Raw genomic sequence first — 26,940 nt, 5'->3', positions numbered from 1 at the left:
AAAGGTATTCGACTACATGGATCATATAAAATTATGGATAACATTGGAAAAATGGGTATTTCAGAACACTTAATTGTACTCAAAAGAAACCTGTACAGAGGCCAAGAGGCAATTGTTTGAACAGAACAAGGGATACTCTGTGGTTTGAAATCAGGAAAGATACATGTCTATGTTATGTCCTTTCACCATATTTATAAAATGTGTATGCTAAGCAATAATCCAAGAAGCTGGACCATATGAAGAAGAACAGCATTGGGATTGGAGGAAGACTCATTTGCAGCCTGTGATATGCAGATGACACAACCTTGCTTGCTAAAGTGAAGAAGACTTGAAGCACTACCTGATGAAAATCAAAGACTACAGTCTTCAGTATTGATTACACCTCAACATAAATCCTCACAATGGGACCAATAAGCAACATCTTGATAAACAGAAAATGCTGAAGTTGCCAAGGATTTCATTTTACTTGGATCCACAGTCAGTGCCCATGGAAGTAGTAGTCACGAAATCAAACGACATATTGCATTGGGCAAATCTGTTGCAAAAGACCTCCTTAGAGCGTTTTTTTTTTTTTAAAAAAAAAAAACGCTTTTGAGGAGTAAGGTGCACCTGACCCAAGCCATGGTATTTTCAGTCATATAAATGTAGAAGCTGGACAGTGAATAAGGAAGACCTAAAAAGAATTAATGGCTTTGAATTAGGGTGGTAATGAGAATATTAAATATACTACTGACTACCATAAGAATGAACAAATCTGTCTTGGAAGAAATACAACCAGAGTGCTCTTAGAAGGGAGAGTGGAGAGACTTTGTCTCATATTATTTGGACATGTTATCAGGAGGGACCAGTCCCTGGGGAAAAACATCATGCTTGGTAAAGTAGAGGGTCAGCAAAAGAGAAGAAGAAGATGGATTGACACAGCATTGGATTCAAACATAGCATTGATTGTGAGGATGGTGCTGAACCAGACAGTGTTTCATTCTGTTGTACATAGCATTGCTGTAAGTTGGAACCAAGTTGAGGACATCTATCAAAAAGAACACAAAGATGAGAAAGCATGTAGGGCCAGGAAAACTGGATGAATGGAAGTGAGGCAGATGGCATAGAAATGGTGAGAGTGCTGACACATTGAGGGATTATAACCAATGTCACAGAAAAATGTATGAATTGTTGAATGGAAATCTAATTTATGGTGCAAACTTTCACCTAAAATGCAATAAAATATTTAAAAATAATAGTAATAACACAGGGGAGAAGAAAAAGAATTGAGGTAGAGAGCAACTTCAACTCTTTTGGAGGGAATAGAAAAGACTTCCCAGAAGAGCATAATATGAGAGTGATCCAGTCAAAGTGATTAGGATTTTAATTCATCTCAGCCTTAGAGAATTGTGTGTATACTCTTTTGTAAGTAACACATTTTGGAAACTAAGTTTTGTGATCTGATGCATACTCTCATCAGCCCTGTAGATTTCTGAATAATAGGTTCTTTCTCTTAAGTTGTAACATCAACTTATGGTTGATTGTAAGTGTGCAATCTTCTGGGAGTCTACATAGCTAATACCTGTTTTTGCTCTTCCTTTGGCTTAGGTCACTTAGTTCCTTAACTATCATTTCTTTTCCTAGAGAATAGAGATTATTGTTCTTCTATTAGGTGTCCTACTGTTTAGAAGTATACCATCAATAAGTAAGTCATAAAGAATTTAAATTGTGCAGATGAAAATCATTAGAGGAATAGAGATTCCCATTCTCCTGAAAATTAATTTTAGTTTCTTAACTTAGTTGGGCTGAGATATTTGATTGCTCTGTGGTCCACTGTCACATATTTGAGATTTTAGTCCAGTTGATGTTATACTAGAAAGGATGGGAAAACAAATGCTGCTCACTCAGGCACAATATAACTCCAAGCTATCAACATAAGATGTATGTGGGTTTTTTCCCCACTTTGGCTCAGACATAAGTGACTATTTTATATCTAGAAAAGCAAAAATCTTGTCATACTTGTGTCTAACTGTTGCTAGAACACAGACTGCTAAAAGTGCTCAGTTAAACTGGAGGGATTCAAAGATTTGATAGGCAAAGGACTAAATCTAAGGATGTTGTGTAAGGAGCAAGAAGCAGGAATTTCAGTCCAGTGAACCTGTAAAGCCTGAGAAATCAGAGAGGATTTGATCTCAAAAGTAGCTGAAGAAAGGAGAGACTGTTTAATAAGTGTGCTGGAATAACTGTGCATATGGAAGAAGCATATTGGTTCTCTACCTCATACTGTATACAGAAACCAACACCAGATGGATTAAACATGAAAGAAAAAACTTCAGACCTTCAAGAAGAAAATGTAAGAGAGTTTCGTAAGGTTTTGGAATAGAAAATAATTTTCACAGTTGTTAACCATAAAAGAAGAAATTGGTAAATTCATCTACCTTAAAGTTAAGAAAAAGAAAGAAAAAAGATCCCATTCATACTAGCAACACAAACTTAATTAGGTATTTAGGAACAAATCTAATGATAATATACAATGCCTTTAAGAAGAAAATTATTTAGCTTTATTGATGGACAGGAAGAAAAAACAGACAACTTAAGAGGAAATAGAAAACCTAAGCAGGCCAAACTACTTGATTTATTTCTTTTAACTCACACTCACAGACTCGAAAATTTACTATGTTAAAACTGTTAATTATTCCTCTGTCATCTCTAAATTAAAGACCCTGGTAGCACAGTGGGTAATGTGCTTATGTGCTAACAGAATGGTTGGTAGTTCGAACCCACCAGCCACTCTGTGGGAGAGATAAGGCAGACTGCTTCTGTAAAAGATTACACCCCTTGACCTTGAGACCAGAGCTAGATGGTACACAGCTACCACTGTCAACCACTCAGAAAGAGATCAGAACAGGAGATCCTAGATAGAATGGGGGAAAAATGTGGAACAAAACTCAAAATCATGAAGGGGAAAAAAAAAACAGTCTTACTGGTCTGATAGAGACTTGTGAAACCCCCAAGACTATGGCCCCTATTCACCCTTTGGGCCTGAAGTTGAATTCACTCCTGTGGCTTCTAGCCAAACAATAGGCATAGAAGGCGAACATTTATGCCAGCTAGGTACACTCCTTAGATCAGTCAACCATGGGAGATCAGAAGGGCAGCATTTGCACAGGGAGTAAGCTCAGAGGGCGGGAATGCATAGGAAAGGACACAGGGAAAAGGTAACCACAGGGAGGAGGTAGAAAGAGAGCTGCTACATTATGGGGATTGCAATCAATGTCATGAACCAAAATGTGTATGAATTGTTGAATGGAAAATGAATTTGCTGTATAAACTTTCACCCAAATCACAATGTAAAAAAAAGAAAAGAAAAAGATTACCAGGCCTAGCCAAGCTGACATACAAACATAACCATCACACCTTGTGTTATAATTATTTGGTCATGCACAGCACAGAGAAAGAGTACCACAGTCAGGCTCAGGCATTCAGGGAAGGAAAGCCTCCTATGAAAGCTGTTGACAAAGATCCATCCTTATAATCTAGTTTTGGAAGCAAACAAATTATTTAGAAGACAAGTAATATTATATGATGTTAGTAAGATTGATATTATAAGAAATATGTATGGGGAAGACATATATTTAATATAAGTACATATATATATATATATATATATATATATATATAGAGAAAATTGTATGTATATGAGATGTTTGGAGCTCTGGTGGCATAGTTCCTAAGGCATTTGACTGCTAACTAGAAGGCTGGCAGTTCAAATATATATATTTATGTCGTAGTTAAGGTTGTGTGTCACCTTGGTGGGCCTGGTTGAGTGGCTGGGAAGCTGGTGGTAGTTATTCCCCATGATGAGACTGGCAGTCAACTCCATGGTGGGATCTACCACAAGCAGCTGAGTAGGTGCTTTAGGAATAAAGTCTGCTTCCTGCATATAAGAAGAAGCTTCGGGAATGGTCTCCAGCCTATGGCTCACTTGAACCCTGCATGTAGCTGTGTCGTTGTTCAGTAGCCTGCCATGCTCTGCTGACCTTGGGACTTTCAATGGACTTGAATTAATGGCCTGCCATATGTTTTGGTAACATTGGGACTGTGCCTTTTTACTTGTCAACCTTGGGCTTGTCAGCCTCAGCAGCCAGCAGCTGTGTGAGTGAAAACCCTCCTGCTTCAGTGGGCCAGGAGCAGGAGACAGAGCTGAAGCCTAAGGTTAAGGGACTTTCACCCAGCCCCTAGAGCCTGGCAATTTGAACTTGGACTTGAAGCCTCCAAACTGTAAGAAAATAAACTCCTGTTTCTTCAAGCATCCCATTTGTGGTAGATTCTTGCCAGTGCAGCACTAGGTAACCAGAACAACATATATATACATGAGAGAGCCTGGGGGCAATTAGACCCATGGAGGTGGTAGAAGTAAAGTTAGACCATGAAAGATAGGTGTGATTTGGATAGGGTTTAGAACAAAGCATGTCAGATTGGAAGTGGAGTGGAGTTGGGAATCAGCATGATTTCCCAAGTAAGTATGGCATATTTCAGAGAGGGAAAAGAGAATTGACACTAAGAGTTTGTTTTCAATCTTTCATTGAATTATTCTTTAGAATGCCAGTGATAGGAAGTAAAATCAATTAGGTAATTTAGACCAGATTTGGAGAGCATTAAGTGATAGGTCATAGGAAATCCTTGGAAGGTTTCAAATGATGATTTCATTGAGTTCACTATATGTTAACCAAGCACAGACTAGATAAAATGATAGTCTTTTAATCCTTCAGCACATAAAAAGATGAATAAGACTCTTCCCCTGACATCAAGGATTTCATATCATAGAAGGAGTGACAGCAATGCAAGAGAAAGTAAGTTAAGTGCCCCAGAGAAGCATGAAGTTCTATAATGATTAATTAGGCAGGACCTGATACCTGCTGAAGACATCAGAAACAGCTTCCTAAAAAGAGTGATGTTTAGGATGAGCATTTATGAGTGAATATGTTGGAGAGAAGTGGGCATAGCTATGAATAGTAAAATATTTAGAAAAAAAAAAATGAACCATCGACTGGCATTCCAGACATGAAAGGGAATAGGAGACACTAAAGATAGGAAGGTAGGTAGAGTCTAGAGTAGCACTCTCTAATAGAAATATGATGGGAGTCCCATATGTCATTTAAATTTTTTTTTTTAATTTTATTATGACTTGTATGAAAGTTTACAGAGCAAATTCATCTTCCATACAGCAGTTTACATACACTTTGTTTCATGACATTGACTGCAATCTCCCACAATGCAACAGCTTTCCTCCCACTTCCTCCCACAGTCACCTCTTCCCTGTGTCCTTCCCTCCCATGCATTCCTCCCCCCAAGCTGTCTCCCTGTGCATACACAGCCCTTTTATTCTCCCATGATTGATCTCTCCAAGAGTGTATCTACCTAATGTAGATGTTCAGTTCATATGCCTGTCTTTTATTTGGCTGGAAGCCACAAGAGTGGGTTCAATTTCAGACCTGATGGGTAGCTAGAGCCACAGTCTCAGGGGTTCCACCAGGCTCTATCAGACCAGCAAACCTGGTCCCTTTTGTGTGTGTGTGTGTGATTTTGAGTTTTGTTCCACATTTTTCTCCCATTCTATCCAGGATCTCCTACATAGATCCCCCTCTGAGTGGTTTACAGTGGTAGCTGGGCACCAACTAGTTCTTCTGGTCTCATAGTCATATATGCTGAGGATCACATGGTGTACCAGTCCCTTGGACTAATTGTTTCCTTGCATCTTTGGTTTTCTTCATTCTTCTTTGTTCTGGACAAGGAAAGACCCATCCTTGGATCTAGATGGCCGCTTGCAAGCTTTTAAGATCCCAGTCACTACTCACCAAAGTAGAATGTAGAACACTGTTTTTGTGTGGTATGCCAGTTGAGCTTGATGTCTTCTACAACCATGGTCCCAAGCCCACAGGTCTTGCTTTCTTGCTCCCTCTGGCTGGCTGGCTGTGGCCAAGAAGTGACTACACTCTTGTCCCTTGTCAGCTCTACTATATACCTGTAAATTCTTACAGAACATACAAATACACTTGTAGAAACATTGTCTGCAAACCCTATACATGGTCATGGGCACAACTCCTCCCTACGTAGACATACCTAATCGTTCAGCCTGCCCACCCATCTATCTACCCATGTATTAGTGTTTGCCTTCATTGACAACACAGTGCTGTATGTGCAAAAGAGTTCATCTTTGTTGTCTGTACCTCCCATGCACCTCTCTATGCCTTCCTCTTCCTCAGTGCCACCATGTTGATCGCTCACTTTTGGTACGTTGCCCTTCCCTTCACCCAAATCAGTACTTGTCTCTACCTATCTAGCAGTGTTCCCTCCCCTCACCTCTGCTCCCAACCCTGGTAACCAACAAAGAAAGTTTTCTTCCATATATAAATAAACCTTTCCTTGCCTTTTCACAATAGCAGCTATTACAATATTTGTTCTTCTGTGATTGACTTATTTCACTCAGTATAATGTCCTCCAAGTTCATCCACATTATCCGGTGTTTTGCAGAGTCTACGTTATTCTTTAGGGTTGCATAGTATTCTCTTGTGTGTGCGTACTATGTTTTGGTTAATATGTCGTTTAAATTTTTTAATAGCCACATTAGAAAAGCTTAAAAGAAATAGGTATCATTAATTTTAACAGTATGTTTTATTTAACTTAATATATACAAGATATTATCATTTCAACATGTAATCAATATTTTAAAGGTTATTAATAAGATATCTATATATTTTTTTTAATCCTGTTTTCAAAATCCAATGTGTAATATACAGTTACAACACATCTCAGTTCAGACTAATTACATTTCAGGTGTTCAGTTACCATGTGTGGCCAATGGCTGCTGTGCAGGACAGCATAAGTCTAGGCTGTGGCAGACGGGAGTCAGTGGTGTTAGAAACTATTGAGGTGATTACATGGGTAATGCAACAAACACAGCTTTCCTGTGAGCAGCATTTTAACTTCCACAGAACACTTACATATCTGTTACCTCATTTGATCCTCAAAATACTCCTTTGACATATTGCTGCTTGTTTTTCATTATTATTATTAGTCCCATTTAAGAGAAGAGAAAATTGAGGCTCATAGATATTAAGTAACTTGTCCAAGGTTGCATACTGAGTGAATAATAGGGCAGGATTAGATCTCACATCTCTCAATTTATGTTCCACTGTTTTCTTCCTCACCAAAACAAATGAAATCTGGATTAATTAAGCTAAGCAACTGGAGCATGTGTGAGATAAAGGAGCAACTGGATAAAGTGAGAGATGTAAACATAGAAGATAGGGACATTAATTTTCAAGAAAGAATCATCTGAATTGGTTGACTAATTGAATAGAAGATATGAATAGAAAGTATCAGAGAGGACTGAGTTTTTCAGCCATGATAATTGGAAGAAAAAGTGGCAGAGATTGGGAAGGTGGGAGAGAGATCATTTTGGGAGATAAAGTCTTAAGTCTGGTTGTGGACATGGTGAGCTAGAATTGATGCAATGAAACTTGGCCTTGGAATGTGAGTTCTCTTAGACAAAGAGTCATTCTGATCCCTGACACACATAGAATCTTCTGTCTGGTGCTGAAAGCATCGACTACTGAACACTGTTTTCCCTGCGTAGTTTTCATACCATGTTTCCACTATTAATTTAAATGTGAACTAGTCTTATGTATCTTTCTAAATGAGGTTATTTGACTTTATGAAGAAGAAGAATTTAAAAATTTTTTACTTAATAGTAATATTAATAATTCTTTTCTCTTTATTCAGAGCAGTATATACATCCCAAAACATTTTTACATATTATTCTCAAAACAGGACAGAAAAGTAGGCAAAATAGATGTTATCCCCATTTTATAAATGAGGTATCAGAGAGATGAGGTAGCAGAGAGCGTCTCAGAACTGGTAAATAGTAGAATCAGGTCTAAATCCCGTTTCACCTGGCCTAAGATCCATTTTTAAGGGTCCCTTTATTTTCAAAGTATCATTTCTGATGGGCCTTTCCTCTCGGACAGGCAAAGGAAGGATGAGCTGGAGCAGAGAATGTCAGCCCTACAGGAGAGCAGGCGGGAGCTAATGGTCCAACTGGAAGGGCTAATGAAGTTACTGAAGGTAAGTTCAGAGCCCACTTTCAGCTTCCCTGCCCCAACCCTCTCAGCTTCCCTTGTGCATTTTCCACATAGCCGCCACTTCTGCCTCCCTTGTGATATCGAAACACGATGGGGCGAAAGGCTTGAATATCGCTGCCTGGATAACCTCTATAAACTTAGCCAAATGAGATATAAAAGTCATCTAGATTAATGTAAAGCCTGGTTATAAAAAATAGTAACTAGAAACAGGATAATATCCTTAGATAGTTACTGTTATGCATATAAATAAGAATGTTTATTAATAGGATATTAATTAACTATGTATAAGTGAATAATACTTCTCAACTATTTAGTTTCTCTTAAGAGACATTTTCAAATATTTTTAAACATTCCACTTAAATACCTAACAAATATTAAATATCCTATTTAAATACTACCAAGGCAAATCAACCTAATCAAATCAAGCCCCATCTCAACTAATTCTAATCAATGACTTTACTATATTATGAATAAAATAATTAGCTCTAGATTTGCTATATTGGGGGCCTGAGTAAATCAGGAATAATTCCTGTCATGCTATCTCTTTTTGTTGAAAATTTTATTAAAAGCACTAGACACCAGAGTAGAGGGCCCCGATGGTTCAGTGGTGGAATTCTTCCCTTCCATGCAGTTCAGTGCCCATCAGTGCACCTCCTGTGCAGCCTCACCCATCTGTCAGTGGGGGTTGACATGTTGCTGTGATACTGAAGAAGAGCCCTGGTGGCACAGTGGTTTAAGCACTTGACTGCTAACTGAAAAATCGGTGGTTCAAACCTACCAGCCACTCTGCCAGAGAAAGATGTGGCAGTCTGCTTCCATAAAGGTTTACAGCCTTGGAATCCTGCGGGGCTGTTCTTCCCTATCCCATAAGAGTACTATGAGTCAGAATTGACTCCATGGCAATTGGTTTTGTTTTTGTTTTATGAGGCTGAACAGGTTTCAGTGGCGCTTCCAGACTAAGATGGACTAGAAAGAAAGGCCTGGCAGTCTACTTCCAAACATCAGCCATTGGAAACTGTGGATCACAGTGGTTTGATCTGCATTTGATCATGGCGCCAGTGCAGTTCCAGGAAGTGTTTTGTTCCCTTGTGCATGGGATTACTATGAGTCATGGGCCACCTCAAGGACAGCTAACAACAGACCCCAGAGCAGAGAAGAACATACTTGGCATTTAAATGCTCCTCCTGGACCAATTTACTGGGCACTGAACAAAAATATTTACCCAGCTGTGTATACCACCACTGATGACTATATTTAAGAGCTAAGCAAAATGAGCTAATGCCTAACCCCTAACTCTAACCCCTACCCCCACGTTTCTCTCTGTTTCCAGAGCACATTTGCTTATGCTGCTAATTCTGAAAGTCCTGTCTGCCTGTGCTTTGAAACCACTGTATTTGGTCGGTTGATAGGAATTAGGGACCAGAGTGAAAATGACTAAGTGTGGAGTGTCTCAAAAGCCAGGATGAGATGGATGAATTTAATCCTGTCATAAAGGGGCATCCCATTGAAGGTTTTGAAAACAATAGAGAAATATGTAGAATGTGTTAGAAAGGTGAGAAACTAAAGGATAATAGGAGAGAGACTAAGGTAATTGTGAAGCCCTAGAGGCACAGTAGTTAAGCGTTCAACTGCTAACCAAAAAGGTCAGTGGTTCTAACTCACCAGCAGCTCCCTGGGAGAAAGATGAGGCAGTCTGCATTGGGAAAGATTTATAGCCTTAGAAACCCTACAGACAGTTCTACTCTGTTATGTAGGGTCTCTATCAGTCAGAAAGGACTCTGGCCACGAGTTTGGTTTTCATTTTAGTATAATCATCCAGACTGAGGTCAGAATGGTCTAGACAAAGAGTACTTGTCCAAGGAAATACCAACTTGTACACTATTCTTCAACTTTTTCTCTCTAAGCCAGTTACTTGATAACAACATTAGTGAGTACTAGCAACCTGGATAAATATAGTGTTTGTGTTTTAAACCAACTTTTACTTGCTGAAGGCAATCATTTCTTTCAGTCCTGATCTGAGTTTTTTTTTTTAGCTTTGGTCCTGTGTGTTTGGGTTGTTTCACATGGACATGTTTCTACATTAACCCTGTTAGCAGGATTTCTCCTGAGAAACATTTAATGTCTTAAATGAGTCTTGTTTTGGCTCAAACTCCTCTAATAACTGCCAGTTATCCAGCTAAGCAACCAGGCCACCCACTCAAAAACAGATACATCCATAGGGGGCTTTCAAAACCTTGCTTTTGAGGAAAGTAGTCCACCTGCTCTACAGTAGATAATAGGGAGATCCACCCAGCCCTGTATCCAGCCTCCGTTTCAGAGCAATGCTCTCAAACATAATCCAAACACAGATGAGAAGGTGATTTTGGTAAAAGGCAAAATTTTATGTAAACTGAAGAGAAGCTGGAGTGTCTTTCCCCTAAGAAACATAGTTCATTTCCCTTCATTTGAATTATCCTAAGCAACATAAGCGGGAGCTCTGGTAGCATAGTGGCTAAAGCACTTGACTGCTAACCAGAAGACTGGTGGTTCAAACCCACCAGCCACTCCTAAGAAGGAAGGTTGGGCAATCCTACTTCCGTAGTGATACTGCCTCGGAAACCCAAGGAGGGGTCGCTATGAGTCAGGGTCGACTCGACGGCACATAACAACAACAACAAGCAACATAAGCAGTTAGATTTCCTTAGTTCCTGGCTTTGAGCCTGGTGTGTATTCCTACCACCACTACCACCACTGACACTTGTATTCAAGAGCTAAGCAGAATAAGCTAATGCCTGGAACTCTAACCCCAACCCCTGAGTTCCTTTATATTTCCAGCTGTTGTCTTATAGTTGTAATTTGAGTAAAGTAAGAGGACCCTGCAGCAGGCCCCATTTTGTAGGATCCCCTGCCATGTTCTTAAGTGCCTTGTCATTCACAGGCTGAGGCCATTCAGATTGGGAGGAAAAATTTGCAAACAGCAAACCCAGGAATGTTCTCATTTTATTCATTAAATAGAATTCACAATTGAAAATCTCATGCCTTTAGTGTCCAGCTTCCTAAAAGAAATCCAACACAATCTTAATTTGTGTATTATATGCATACCTAGAAAGTCATACCTAAAGTTATATATTGAATCATTGATTTCCTATTAAAATTTCTAAGATGTTTTCCTACTATTAAAAATAATGCTCACCAACCCACAATTAAAAGTGCCTAATTTTAATATCAAACGACTGTCCTGCTTTCATTGCTGTTCAGTCTGCTAGCATTTAATTCCCTCATAAAACAGCTGTAAGCAGTTAGTCAAATGGCCAATGAAGCCACATGGTCTCAGATATTCATAAATTAAAATACATCACACAGTAAATTTCCATTTCATAAGGAGTTCTTTCATTTAACTGTTTCAGTAAAGTATTATGTACTTTATAATCTATTTATTTGAAATCAATGATAAAGATGCATACATATGAAGTGTCACATTGTTTATTCATTCAAAAGAAGTCTTAAGAACAAGGCAGGGTAAAAGTTAATCATGTGTCTATTTAACCAAGAAGTTTTGAGTTCTTTAGTGTCATATTTAGGTATTTGGCGTGTACTAGTGAATAAGACTTGATCTCCATCATCAAAAAGTATCAGGGACTGTCTTAGGCTGGGTCTCTAGAGAAGCAAAACCAGTGAACCTTTTTTATATACATACACACACACTTACACACACACAGAGGGAAATTTATTTCAAGGAAATGGCTCATGCAGTTGTAGAGCCTGGCAAGTCCCAAGTCTGTGGGTCAGACATCAAGCTGGAGGCTTTTCCTGACTCATGTAGTTGCTATTGTTGTTGTTGTTATGTGCCCTCGAGTGGACCCCAACTCATAGTGACCCTTCTTGGGTTTCCGAGGCAGTATCACTACAGAAGTAGGATTGCCCAACCTTCCTTCCGAGAAGTGGCTGGTGGGTTTGAACTGCCAGCCTTCTAATTAGCAGTCAAGTGCTTTAGGCAATACGCTACCAGAGCTCCTCATGTAGTTGCAGGGGCTGACAAACCCAAAATTGGCAGGTAATGACAGGCTGTTGGTTCACAGACTGTGATGGCAACAATCCCAAAATTGCTAGACAATATGGCAGGCTACTAGTTGAAGTCCAGATAATGATAAGCCAGATGGAAGACCTCCAGTAAAAAGCCAGACCTTTCCCATATATATTGGAAGCAGGCCACATGCCAAAGGGAACTCCCTTTCAATTGATTGGCTGCTCATAGCACATCTCATCATATAAGTGTTTATATTACATCAGATCTCATTATGGGAGATAACTACATCATAACTGCCAGACCACTTAGAATCATGGCCTAGCCAAATTAACACACAACCTTAACTATCATAGGGACCTTCTTATTGTTTTAATGACATAATGTAGACTGACAATGAGGCACCTGTGTTTCTGCATCTGTTTTTCCCTTATATTTTTTCTCCTGCTTAATGAGTATATGGATTACATCTGCTTCAAATTTACTATTTAATCTAGAAAAGGTTATATCTTGATGCTTCAGTTTCTAATTCATGTTCCCAATATTTTTCATTTTCCATTTTCTCAGTATTGCTTTTGAAATACATTTAGCAGATGAATTATGCAGATTTGGGTTTTAACCTCATTTGCAATGTTTGCCTAGTTTGAATGTACATTTTTAAGATCACAGCAGCTATGCCATTATTTTAGCCACCTAACTAGATTCCCCCCATGTGGCAGAGTCTCACATGTTTTTAGGCAACATAAGCAGTTCTAGATTTGCACTTTATACTTCAGGTATTATTACTAACTCACTGTTGTCGAGTCAGATCTGACTCATAGCAACCCCTCCTTGGGTTTCTGAGGCAGTTATCACTATGGCAGTAGATTTCCCAACCTATCTCCTTTAAATCAGGTTGATGCCAATGCCTTGTTTATTAACCCCAACTGACTAGTTAACAATAAAGAGGTTCCATCACCTTATATCTGACCTACTTATTATGTTGACAGAGTCTTTAAGGCTTTATGTGAAAAACTTGTGTGAGTTTAAGTCATACACCACCATGCCAATTATACACAACCTTCCTCTCCTAATTCCCAGTGTACATGGCAGGCCTCTAAGTCCTGGAAATGCTGCCCTGTCCACCATCCCCATCCTAAGCTGACCCCCATTCTGCTGCAGAATATAATGATTTCATACCTGTGGACAGACTACATAGAGCACAGTCACTAATTGTGTAAACATGACATACTGCTTTCTGAAACTTCCCTACTCTGTGAACCAAAACAATGATATCTCCTATATGAGTGGTGAAATAGAATGAATATTGGGATTTTGAATCATGATTGGGCTTCTTCTTTCACTTTACCTTAAAAAGTTATGTGAATCTGGGCAACTCAGGCTCTGTAGGCCTCTTATCTATGAACAAGGAAGTTGAACTGGATAATTTCTAAAGTTCCTTCCAACTCCAGAAGTTAACACTTAATGAATTGGATGGGGCAGACACCTGCCATTTGCTTTTCCCTGCTCATGCTCTGATGGTAGTTGGGGCCTTTGATCTGTGAACTCATGGGTGTTGGTGGCCTGGTTTTCCCAGTTCTTCTGTCATTTCTTCCAAATGTTTTTGGTTTGGGGCATTAATTTCTCTCCTTTCTCCCTCTGCCTATTTTTTTTTTTTTTTTTTTTTAATCTTCAACACGTGTAGGAGGAAGAGCAGAAGCAGGCAGTAAGTGCACTTCAGAATTCTCCAACTGGCTCCTGCTCCTTTTTTGCATGGTTGGCTTTTCCCCATATAACTATGATAGACTTTCTCCCCTCCTCTGTGCACAAGACCATCTCTGTAGAATTGGTTATGTGTAAAACTCTCAGCAGTTCTTTCCATGGTGGTTGTGAAATGGCTTAAAAGTCCAAGTCACATTTACCTGGTAGAGCATGTTGTTATTTGAAATCAGAACTTGTTGATTTTTTTCCAGCACACGTTTGTTGTGTTTATTTAAATATGCATGATTCCGCAGTTCACAATTGCATTTTCCTGCTCTTTCATTCTCTGCTGCTTTGTATCTGAAACTACTTTAATTGCTTGAAACAACTTTGTGGGGTGGTGGGGTGGCCTCAAGTTTAAATAGTACATCATGAATGAGTGTGCATGAGAATGAGGAATTCTTTTGGTAACTTTAAATGTCCTGTAGTCTTGAATAGGCTTCTGGATACTCTAGCTCCGATGGCCTTCTCAACGAAGTTACTAATGAAAGCTAAGTGATTAATTATGCTGTAACTGATTTCCTGTTCAGCAACTGCTCCAGAGGGAGCGCTGTTTTTTCTGAGTAACACCATATGTTTATATAACATAGTAAGGTTTTCAAAACATACATTTTTATACAAGCTAAAGCTGATTTTTAATTTACCACAGGGCTTTTTTTAGAAAGAAATATAAAATGTTTAATTCAAAAAATTTACTCATTTTTTTAAAAAGTCTATCTATGATTAAGAATAACCCAAACCATCACCATCAAGTCAGTTCCAACTAACAGCGACCTTATAGGGAAGAGTAGAAAGATTACAGCCTTGGAAATCCTATGGGGTGATTCTACTCTGTCCTCTTGGGTCACCATGAGCCAGAATAGACTCAATGGCACACAACAACGACAACAGTAATCTTTACGGAAGCAGACTGCCACAGCTTCCTCCTGCAGAGCAGCGACTGGATTTGAACCTCCAACATTTCAGTTAGCAGCAAGCACTTAACCACTGTGCCACCAGGGCTCCTTTAGATTAAGAATGTTGTTGTGTTGTTATGTGCCGCCAAGTCGGACCTGACTCATAGCGACCCCTCCTTGGGTTTCCGAGGCAGTATCACACAGAAGTAGATTGCCTCATCTTCCTTCCGAGGAGTGACTGGTGGGTTTGAACCACCAGCCTTCTGGTTAGCAGTCAAGTGCCTTAGGCACTACACTACCAGAGCTCCCGTAGATTAAGAATCGGGAATATAAAATATTATATCTCCTTTTATTTCCAGTTAAGTGAGCAATGTAATCAGAGGAAAAGGGGAAAAGGAAGAGCTAGGTAGTGAGAGAAAGAGACAAAAAAGGGATGAGGAAGGACAGACTGTCAGAAAGGAAGGTAGAGTATGGTATTAGGATCAGCTAACAACTCAGAAATCTCAGTGGCTTTAATAGAACAAAAGTTGTGCTTGGTTTTGTTTTTGATTTGTTTGGTTTCCTCATTCATACAAAGTCTACTACTTTGATCTTATTTATGCCACTTTGGCATTGATAGTAGGTACATTCACATGGGCAAAGCAAAACAGGTGGAGAGTCCAGCTCTGCCAATAAACACTTCCAACCAGGAAATGACACACTCCATGTCATTGGCCAAAACAAGTCATATGGCCACACCTGACTTCAAGGGGCAGGGGTGTCTAATCCTCCAGTTTGCAAAGAAGTGGCAGAGAAACAGATGCCGGTAATACCTACCACAAGTAGGAGGATGAGTGAGATTAACAGTGGAGGAAAAGGAAAGAAAACACCATCCTTCCTGTTCCCATATCCCACTCATTTCCCTGACTGTCTCATCTCCTTGCTATTTAATCTATATCTCCTGCTGATTGAGGGCATCACTGAACTTGTTGCTGACTCCTGTGTTCCCCACCTCTTCATTTCTCTATGCCCCAAACATGCACTTTATAACCGAAACCTCTTGCTGGGACCTACTCCAACAGCCTAGACTAGCATCTCCTGAGGGAGTCCCTGGGTGGCGTGAATGGCTAAGCACCGGACTATGAACTGAAAGGTTCACTGCGTCCACCAAGGACGCTTTGCTTCCGAAAGGTCACAGCCTTGAAAACCCTGTTGAGCTTGGTTCTACTGTGACACACACAGTGCTGCTGTGAATCAGAATCTACTCGACAGCAAGTGGGTTTTCGTTTTGGTTCTTTCGGTACCATCTCCTGATGCCCCTCTGAATGTGCCAGCTCAGAGTGCAGCACATACTTTACCTGAGAACTCTCTTTCAGGAGAAGGCAGACATTGTAGACATTTATCTTAATGATAAAAGCAGAGCTGCCAGTAGACATTTCATTTTTAAAAGTTTTATGAATTTCCATGTAATCCAAGAACCAGAAATCTGCCACCACTCTTCTGTTATTTCTGAGGTCGGTTTAAAGCTAGCCTTGAGCAGGCAGGGCATTAAATAACAACACATTCATTTCAGAGATCTTTGATTCTTTGTGAGATCATCATGCCCTTGAAGTTGGCAAAATGAGAAGCTAAACCCATACTGCTCAGTCTGCCCCTGGTGAGAGACTAATGTTAGATTTGGGGACTTCTCCAGGGCCAAGGCCCTGGACCATCCATAGCATCAACTGATGCACGTTTTTTCCTCAGCTCTCCTCACCAAGGTATGAGGTAAGAGATGCTGCTATGTTGATTTAGGTAAAAATACCCTTCTGTCCACTTCACAAGTTTAAACTGGGCCCATGTGAGGCTAAGCTCTGAGGGTCAGATGTGGACTCAGTGACTTTACATGGTTCAGCACCATTTTTAACAGGTACAGCTGAAAAGGCTAAAGCTTTTACAACTACAGCTTCTGCTTTAATTCATATCATTAAACAGTAAAAGACAAAAAGGTATGAGTTAAGTTGTAACCCTTTCTTCCTCCAAGGTTTTGTCTGGTATACTTTAATTTCTTCTCTTTCAAAATGTATTACCCTAAATGGGTAATAAAACAATTGTAAAAGCTTTTGAAACCAAGAATTTACCAGACATGCCTCCCAAAACAGGCTCTGTAAATTCCTTGCAGAGAACTTTCTCTTATAGTCTTGCCTTTTATTTCTTTGCTCTCTGAGGGATTAGTTTGGCCTTTGGGCAACTTGAGGGAAATGGGTAATAATTGGCTTTAAAAGCTTTGGTGCTATGGTTCTGCCTTCAGCCTCAGCCACTTTTCCATCACTTTGAGTGGCATTAGCACTTCAACTGATAATTCTTAGGTCTTTCCTCTCTTTTTCCCTTCTCTTTTCTCAGATCTAAGGGTTATAATTAAGGGCAGAATTGCCTGCCTATTCCCGATAAGCCTACACTGAGTGACTGTTAAAGCCGTGATTTAACCCTTCAGGATAGGCTCAGGTATTAGAGAATGTCAGTTGACTTAGGGTTAACTGACCTGTGATAATCATCAGACTGTAATTAAAGGACTTAGCTACCTTGTTCACTACTGTATCCCCAGCCTCTAGCCTGCTGCCTACCACAAAGTAGATGTTCAATAGATATTTGTTGAATGAAAACAAGTATTAACCAAATTAATAAGATACGGAGTTGTAGACAGTATGAGTTAACAAATTTATTAATTTTTAAGGGACAAAAATACTCAAGTATTTGAGTATTTGGCTCAAGTACCTATAGCAGAAATTTTGATCAAGGTATTCCTGTATAGTAGAACTATTCGGGCTACCAAATTATGACTCGGAAATGCCCTTAATAAATGAGGAATGAAAAAAATTAATTTCACTGTTGCCAAAAGAATAGAAACACTAAACCAATACATTAGTATCAATAGTTATTAGCTTTGGGAGCTCTGGTGGCATAGTGCCTAAGACATTTGACTGCTAACCAGAAGGCTGACGCTTCAAACCCACCAGCCACTCCTCGGAAGGAAGGTTGGGCAATCTACCTCTGTAGTGATACCACCTCACAAATGCAAAGAAGGGTTGCTATGAGTTGGATCCAACTCGACGGGAGTGAGTGAGTGAGTGAGTTATTAGCTTTGGTCTATTGAGCAGATACTGATTATGTACAAGAAAACTGTCCTCTCTTTAACACAGATTATCTTTAAAATGTGGGATATTTATAAGTTACGTATATCATCTGAAGATATTTTGAGCATTTCTCAGTAGAAACGCAATGCCTGCCACCAGGAATGTGCTTATAGGATTCACTAGCATGTTACATACTAACATACACTAAGTTAGCAACAGGTCCCTGCTGACAGTGATGTTTATGACTCTTGGTGCACTTTAGCTATGGGCTACTTCAATCTAGATCAAACAATATCCCAGTCCTACTCTGAATGTCTCAGGAACAAAGGCACATCTTTGTCTGGTGACTTAGTATACCATAAAATTATACTACTAGATTCTTAACACCAAAAAGATGAGCTATCCAAGGCAAGTAGTTCAATATTCATGAAGGCTTGTTTCCTTGAACACTTTTGTGATCCCTCCTATCGGATCATTACTTTTTCTATACAGATCATCATTAGGCTTAGAATTTATACATTTAGACAGTGATGTATATGGCTGGGAGGCTCCTGCAAGAGTGGCCTTGACCCAAATTAATAATGAATGGTCGTCTGAAGGCTTACATAGCTGGCACAGTGAAGGGTTACATAGCTGGCACTCTGAAGTTGTTGCAGGTAGAGGAGGCTTGGGGATTCCACCAATAAGAAAACATTGGCAAATTTGTGACCTCTCTTTTTTACTTCAGTTGGAATATCATGGAATCTTGCCCCATGCCCTTTCTGATTTCCGGGATCCAGACAAGTAACCCACTGCAACCATACCAGAGAAAGCCAGGTTTAGGCTGACTCCCAGAAGCCCCTAGCTCAGACCACAGCATACCACACATGCCTCAGAGGAAGGGCACTCAGTATTTAGTAAGCCAGTGTTAAACCCATGAAGGCTCCAACAAACCTCATGGATACTAATTTTGTAAGTTTAAGAGAAAGACTACTCACCAAATAATAAATAAAAGTCTATACAACAATAAATAAAGTGAAAACTTCACTGTCCATTAAAGAGATTGTTGATGAGTCCTTTGATTCCAGCATCTGCCTCATGGGTCATTTCCCCTCCCAGTTTGCTTAATTTTTGGACACAGTCTAATTGGGAAGTGATTCAGATCTACTTGCCTCTCAGATCATCTGTGCTCTCTGACCCCTATATTCTTGACCTCAGTGTACTGTGGAATAGAAACCTGAGTCTGCTTCTTCCCTAAAATCAAAGGATTGCCATTCATTTATTTATTCATCAGTATTTTACTACATATATCCTAGGCAATGAACTTGGCCTTTTAGAGGATAGCAAGATAAATCCTACACAAATTCCAGTAGTATGAAAGTTATTTCATGGTTGGAATTATGTTCTAAAAACAGAAACACAAGCCAGGTCAGTGGTATCCTGAGCCTTGGCTACCACTGCTGCCCTCCTAAATTTGCAAACTACACAGATATGTTTTGGTGAACAGTGATCAATGTGGTGTACTATGTGACTGACCCACAGACCTTTGGCCCTGGGTCCCAGTCCTAATATGTACATAGACAGTCTGTCAGTGCTAGCTGCCCATGTGTACTGGTAAAAGTTTACAGAGTGTGTTCATCCATCAGTCTTTGCACCTTTACTATAGTTTTTTGGTTTTTTTTTTTTTTTTCCTCAAAAAAAAAGGAAAGGTCATCACAATAATCTTCCAAAGAGTTTACGCTCTGAGAATACAAGGGAAAACTAGCTTTAAGGACTATGCGACACCTCCAACATTTTTCATCATTCTCATCAGTGACAAGCTAAGAGATTTCTTTGCCCTCTTTGTAATTTCCCTCTTGTACTACATATCCATCTTTTCCCTTTCCTGGCCAGAATGCATACAGCTGTGAAGATCATCCTCCATCATCTCCAGGGAAATTCCCTACACACCAAGATGGAGAAATTTTTCCACTAGAAAAATATTGCGTTCCTAGGACACACTCCCTCTCCCAGAATGCTACAGTCTGAATCTGAGCAAAGAATCAAGAGAAAGGATGAGTGAAAGATGACCTCTGGGTGTTCAGTCTCAGAACCTATGAAAATGATGGGCACCATTGACAGGAAAAGTGAAAATGGGGAGATGATTTGGGTTAGGAAGGGAACTTTGATCTGATTTTAGACATACTGAGTTACACACAACAGCCAGGGAGTCAAGCAAAAAAGTCTAGTAGATGTTTGAGGAAATGCACCTAGAATTTCAATAGGAAAACAAGGCTAGCAATATAGATTTTGAAGGGTATAACATGGAATTAGGGTTGAAGCCTTGAACATGAGCCTTAAGAAGAATCCATAGTAGCCAAAAAGAAGAAAGAAGAGGCAGTGAGAGGCTACAGAAGGAGCAGGACTGTGGGTTCTCATGGAAAGCCAGAAAGTTTCAAGAAGGAGAAAGTTAACAGTTAGACAAGGAAGCCTCTGGATTTGACAATAAAAGGTACTAGCAATCTTGGAAAGAATCATTTCAGTAGAATGTAAGCAACTCTGAAATAAAAAACTTTGTCTTGTCCAACCTTCTCCCCTTCCCCTTCCTATTCAATAACCTTATCTCACCAAAGGAAAAAACTAAATCTTTTTTTTTTTTTTTAATTGTGATTTGGGTGAAAGTTTACAGAGCAAATTCACTTTCCATACAGCAGCTCACATACACTTTGTCTCATGACATTGACTGCAAGGAATTAACTCTTAAATCTACTTTATTGAATTACACTTTTAGTGGATTCTTCTTCTGATCAAAAGAGCTTTGTTGAAAAAACCTTTTTTATTTTTATTTTTTTTTTTGTCTAACATATAACCTTTAAGAACTTCAGTTTCCTTATCTGTAAACTTCCAGCTCCATAGTTGTTTGATCCTTTCATCATAAACATCAATTGGTATATTGAGAAAAGGCTATAAACCAAAGAAATCCAGTTGGGTGACTTTCAACTCCTCGGGCCCTCACTTCATTTCTGGGCTTTTTTTCAATAACCAACTCCTTCCTCAAGGCTATTTCATGCCAACCTCCTACCTCCCTCTTTTCCAGACATAAGAAAACAGCAACATCACCTGCTTCCACAATACCCCTCTCCTTTGGCTATTTGTGATTCTTAGCTGTGCCTCCAATAGAATAGGATTCCCTAGCAGTCTCTTTCTCTCCCTCTGTTAGAGCTCACCCCATCATCTTCTCTTGGCATGAGACTATCTGTGACTCTGTGACCCTTGAGTTTGAGAACATCTGTAGACATTTCCTCAAATCAGGATGCTGTGACAGCCTCTAGGGTAACAGATTTTTACAGCTGAACCTCAGGCTGGTTCTGATGTTACATGCAAAGTAAGGAGATTCTAACCTAATCTGAGGCTAATGGTGGCCTGTCCTTCTTTCCACAGTTGTTGTTATATGCCATCGAGTTGGACTCGACTCATAGCGACCCCTCCTTGGATTTCCCAGGCAGTATCACTATGGAAGTAGACTGCCCCATCTTCCTTCCAAGGAGTGGCTGGTGGGTTTGAACCACCAGCCTTCTGGTTAGCAGTCAAGTGCTTTAGGCACTATGCTACCAGAGCTCCCCTTTCCACAGTACCTCACCACCATGAGAGAAACTCTAAGCAGGTCATCCTCTAGAGAACGTCACGCCTGAGAATCCCTAAGGCAGGCAGGGTTTCTTGGCCCCAGCACTATTTGACATTTTGGCCAAATGTGCTCTTTTTGTGTATAGGATTGTCCTGTGTATTGTAAGATGTTTAGCAGCATCCTTTGACCTCTACCAGTGGACCTCCCAAAAAATTCCCTACCAGGTAACATTGCACCCAATTAAGAAGCACTGCTTTGAGCCCAGAGAACCTTTCTTCATGATACTGGTCTGAGCTCCCAATGCATCTCAGAATACCTTATTCTGAGGTTTGGATATGGGATAGATGGTAAAAGATTTCATCTGAGGTGTACCATAAGCTTCAGATACCACATGCCCGGTCTCCTTCCCCAACAAATCACTCCTCTGCTCATATTTCCTGCTTCTGTGAATGTTACTGCCAGCACTTCCTCTATTTATGCTAAAGATCATAGAACCACCTTTTGTACTTCTCTTTCAGTTGCCAAAGGTTCTCCAGAAGGTTGCTTGTATCTCTCTTCTTTTCATTCCTGTCACCATTCTTCATTCCAGCCTCCATTATCTATTGCCTGGCCTGTTGGAAAAGCCTAATAATGCCTCTGTGTCTCCAGTCTCTTGCTTCAGTCCCCTCTTTCACATTGCCCCAGAGCAAGATTCCTCAGTGCCATTCAGAGCAACCACATCACTCCTCTCCCCAGAAACCTTTACTGGCTTCTTCCTGCCTTTGCCTGTAGCAGGGCTCAGCAAACTTTTTCCTAAAGGGTCAGATAGTAAATACTTAAGGCTTTGTGGGCCAAGAAGCAAAAATCGACAATATTATATAAGGAGCTCTGGTAGCATAGTGCCTAAGGCACTTGACTGCTCACCAGAAGGCTGGCGGTTCAAACCCACCAGCCACTCTTCGGAGGGAAGGTTGGGCAATCCTACTTCCATAGTGATACTGCCTCGGAAACCCAAGGAGGGGTGGCTATGAGTCGGGGCTGACTCGACGGCAAACAACAACAACAGTTATGTAACCGTTTCCACCACTCATCTGAGCAAAATTCCTCTTCACCTGGTAATCTAGAATACAAGTTATCTGCTTCCAAAGTATAATTGTGGAACAGACATGAGGTAGACATTTCCATCATAAATGGGAGAAATTGGAGGGAAAGAACGGATAATGGTCACAAAGCAAGTAAAAAACCCACCAGAACAATTTACATTAGCTCTCAGGCCTTGAAAATACTCCTCTCTTCTCTGACACTATCTAGGTAATAGCCCTGCCCTCCAGACTATGGGTGTTGGCCAAGCTCTCTGGATTCTGGGTGGAGGTCCTGAGGACTTAGGCTTTGGCTCCTGCAATATGCAGATGGCACAGTCTTGTTTGCTGAAAGCTAAGAGGACTTGAAGCATTTACTGATGAAGATCCAAGACTACATGCAGCCTTTAGTATGGATTATACCTCAATATAAACAAAGCAAAAATCATCACAACTGGACCAATAAGCAACATCATGATAAACAGAAAAAATACCGAAGTTGTCAAGGATTTCATTTTACTTGGAACCACGATCAATGCCCACGGAAGCAGCAGTCAAGAAATCAAACAATATACCATGTTAGGCAAATCTGCTGCAAACCAAAAAAAAAAAAAAATCACTGCGTTGAGTCGGATCTGACTCATAGCAACCCCTCTTTGGGTTTCCGAGGCAATATCACTACAGAAGTAGATTGCCCAATCTTCTACCAGCCTTCTGGTTAGCAGTCAAATGCCTGAGGCACTACGCCACCAGAGCTCCTACCTATTGCAAAAGACCTCTTTAAAGAGCAAAGATGTCACTTTGAGAATAAAGATGTGCCTGCCAAAGCCCATGGTATTTTCAGTCACCTAATATGCATGTGGGAGCTGGGAGATGGATGTTATTATTCCCATATTACATAGGAAGACTGAAGAAGAACTGATGCTTTTGAATTATGATTTTGGTGAAGAATATTAGCTATACCATGGACTGCCAGAAGAGTGAATAAATCTGTCTTAGAAGTACAGCCAGAATGTTCCTTAGAAGTGAGGATAGAGAGACTTTGTCTTAAGTACTTTGGACATGTTATCAGGACGGCCCAGTATTTAGAGAAGGACTTGGTATAACAGACAGTCAGTGGAAAAAGAGGAAGACCCTCAATGAGATAGATTGACACAGTGGCTGCAACAGTGGGCTCAAACATAACAGGGATTGTGAGGATGACACAGGACTGGGCGGCGTTTTGTTCTGTTTGCACAGGGTCACTATGAGTAGGGCCCAACACAGTGGCACCTAACAACAACAATATGTAACCATTTTTAAAATTTAAAAACCATTCTTAGCTTGTGGACTATAAACAATCAGATAGCAGACTGGATTTGGCCAACAGGCTGTAGTTTTCTGATCTGTGGCCTGTTTAATAAACTCAGTGACCATTTAAGGCTCTGGATGATTATAGCTTACACTTCTCTTTTCCCACATCTTCCATGCTCCCTATCCACTATCCTTAGCATATCCTGGTGATAGTTGGAGCTGTGTGTCAGCTTGGCTGGACCACAATCTTGTGTGGTTGGAGCTGTTGTGGTGTGGTTGTTCCCATGATGGGATCAGATGACTGTTCTGAGTGGCCAATCTGTTGAAGGGGAGTTTCCCTAGGGGTGTGGCCTGCTTCCAGTATATCCAAGGACATCCTGGGAAGAGAGACATTCTTCTCTGGGTCGGGATTCTGTTGTGCTGCCTACAGCTGTCTGTGAGTGAACAGTCCACCATTTGGCCTGGAAATCTTGGATCCGTCATTCGTTGGAGTCAACAGCCAGTATACTGCCTGCCAGCCTTGAGCTCCTCAGCCCCTGCGGTTGCAAGAGCCAGGAAAAGCCTCCAGCTTGATGTTTGATCCAGGAACTTTGGACTTGCCAGCTTCTATAAGTGTGTGAGCCATTTTCCTAAGATAAATTTCTCTCTCTATATATATAAGCTTTACTGGGTTTTGTTTCTCTAGAGAACCCAGTCTAATAATACATTCCTTATGCCCCAGGATACAGCCTCATCCCTTTTTCCCAGATGCCTTTCATGCCCTTCCCAAGCCTTTTCAATAGAAATTATACCCCTCTGCTGTGAAACCTTACCCTGTTTGGTAAAGTCAGCTAAACCCGCTCGCTTTCTTGCTTCTGTTTCTTTATATCTCTGCGATGGCATTACCTTTATCCTCTTGCTAGTTTCACACTCTCAGGAGGCTATAAGGCTGCTCACAGTGGAGACCTTGCCTCATCCCTGCATCCTCCCCCATCCCCAGCACCTTACAAAGTAAAATAATAATGGGTAACCTGTTGAGTCAGGTGTGTGGAACATTTTATGTTCATCCACACTGTGGTAGTTATGTTTGTGTGTCAACTTGGCCAGGCCTGGTTGAGTGGCTGGGCAGCTGGTGGTAGTTATTCCCCATGATGAGACTGGCAATCAACTCCATGGTAAGATCTACCACAAGCAGCTGAATAGCTGCCTTTGGGATGTGGTCCGCTTCCTGTATAAAAGGAGAAGCTTTGAGAATGGTCTCTAGCGTATGGCACGCTTGGACCTTGCATATGTAGCCGTGTCATTGCTCAGCAGCCTGCTATGCTCTGCCGACCTTGGGACTTACAATGGACTTAAGTTAATGGCCTGCCGTGTGATTTGGTAACATCAGGACTGTGCCTTTTTACTTGTCAACCTTGGGACTTCTCAGCCTCAGCAGCCAGCAGCTGTCTGAGTGAAGAAACATATCTAGCTCCAGTGGGCCGGGAGCAGGAGGCAGAGCTGGACTCCAAGATTGAGGGGCTTTTGTCCAGCCCCTGGAGCCTGGCACTTTGAACTTGGACTTAAAGCCTCCAAATTGTAAGAATAAACTCCTGTTTGTTAAGGCCATCCCATTTATGGTATATTTCTTGTCAGAGCGGCACTAGGTAACCAGAACACACAGCAACCTGGGAGATAGGTATTATTATTCCCATATTATATAGGAAGAATCTGAGGTACAGAAAGGTGAAGTAACTTACCCAAGATCATACAGCTTATACATGGCGGAGCTGGAATATAAACCAGGTCCATCTGACTACAAAGTCTGGACTCTAGTCACCATGTTATATTTAACAGGGACTCAACAAAGAGTGGAGTGTTGTCGAATAAGTGTTCCATACCTCATCACACAAGTTTTGCTTGCTCTAAAGTGACACTTAAATTTGACTTACTGACTTTGAATTTTAAAGTTACTCTCTAGGTTCCTGCTACCTGCTAATAATTGATTTAGCAACCTGATTAAGGACCACACCCTCAAGGGAGACTATCCTAGTTGGTTTATAATATGCAGTCTAAGTGTTTAGTATTTATTCTACGGGGATTTTTCCTTCAGTGAGGTCCCTGATCATTTTACCGATAACTGGCTTTGAAATCTTTCGTTGAAAATGAATGGGGTACTATTGTCAAATAGAGCTGGGCAAACCAGGAGAAACAAACAGAAAGAAAGTGCTTCTAGTCTTGGAATTTATGAGCTTCCCTATCTAAAAGTTTGAGTTTCAACTTTCTTTTAATCTATGGGTTTATGATGACTTTTAATAGATTGTTCTTTGTCCCAGGAATTTAATATGCCTGCCTCCTTCTGCTAAGAAAAATAACTAGACACCTTGCCCCCCACCCCTTTAAGCCTTGGGGCAGGCTTTGTCTTGTTTATAATTTAGTTTTACTTGAATAGGGACAGAATCATAAAGATTGAGGACCATAACCTTTCACATGTTGCCAACACTGTGATCACAAAACATTCAGCAGTCCTAGAATAGCTGCTTCCTATCCACAGCCATTCACCCCACAGACCATCACAATGAGTGATAGGTTATGTGTGAGTGCTGAGTTTTCTGAAGTGTTGTGGGAACAGTTTTGGTGGCCTCATCCTTCTAACAAACACACACTATAAGTAAATGTATAAATATGAAAAGAGATGTCATTAAACTCCTCAGCGCCTCTACCCAGTGTTTGGAAGCCAGCATTATCTTTAAAAGGCTACACTTTGAAGCTTGTAGGTGAGTACCTTTGCTAAAATAAGAACGGTTTTAGAAGCATATTCCCTACTTAGGTCTACTTCAGCCCAGAAGAGACCTCTGCCTGTTCTTCTTCCCTGTGTCATTGGTTGTCTCTGCCATCTCCCCCTATTCTGCATTGTCTTTTCACTTCCATTCCTGTTCCTAACTCCCAGCAGTCTTAGCCCTTGTCATGTTAGGCAATTATTTTCAAGTCTTGCAGCATGGAAGACAGTACAGCATCAAATTATCGTGTCACTTCTCTATCTCTTTACTCCACATTTTATTAAGCAGTTACATTTTCCTAGCAGAGTCACTGCCAGCCCCAGCTCAAAGTAGTATGTGGGTTTGTTTGTTATCTTTTCTTAAAGGAAAAAACATGCAAAGTCCATCTCACTTCTTATGTTCACTGTTGCCTAA

The 26,940-nt window shown here is 40.5% G+C and overlaps 1 protein-coding gene across 1 annotated transcript in view; it reads left to right on the top strand.

The window, feature by feature from the left end:
• The window catches only part of DTNB (dystrobrevin beta), a 511,730-nt gene that overhangs the window by 460,747 nt on the left and 24,043 nt on the right, over positions 1-26,940 (top strand). The window contains exon 14 of the mRNA XM_042780738.1: positions 8,010-8,106. Coding sequence (XP_042636672.1) covers positions 8,010-8,106 — 97 coding nt within the window. The remainder of the gene's footprint in view (positions 1-8,009; positions 8,107-26,940) is intronic.

The sequence above is a fragment of the Orycteropus afer genome, unplaced genomic scaffold (genome assembly GCF_000298275.1).
Source record: "Orycteropus afer afer isolate SDZICR_OR568_19922 unplaced genomic scaffold, OryAfe1.0 scaffold00058, whole genome shotgun sequence".
NCBI lineage: Eukaryota > Metazoa > Chordata > Mammalia > Tubulidentata > Orycteropodidae > Orycteropus > Orycteropus afer.
This window is presented reverse-complemented; position numbering and strand designations above follow the sequence as displayed.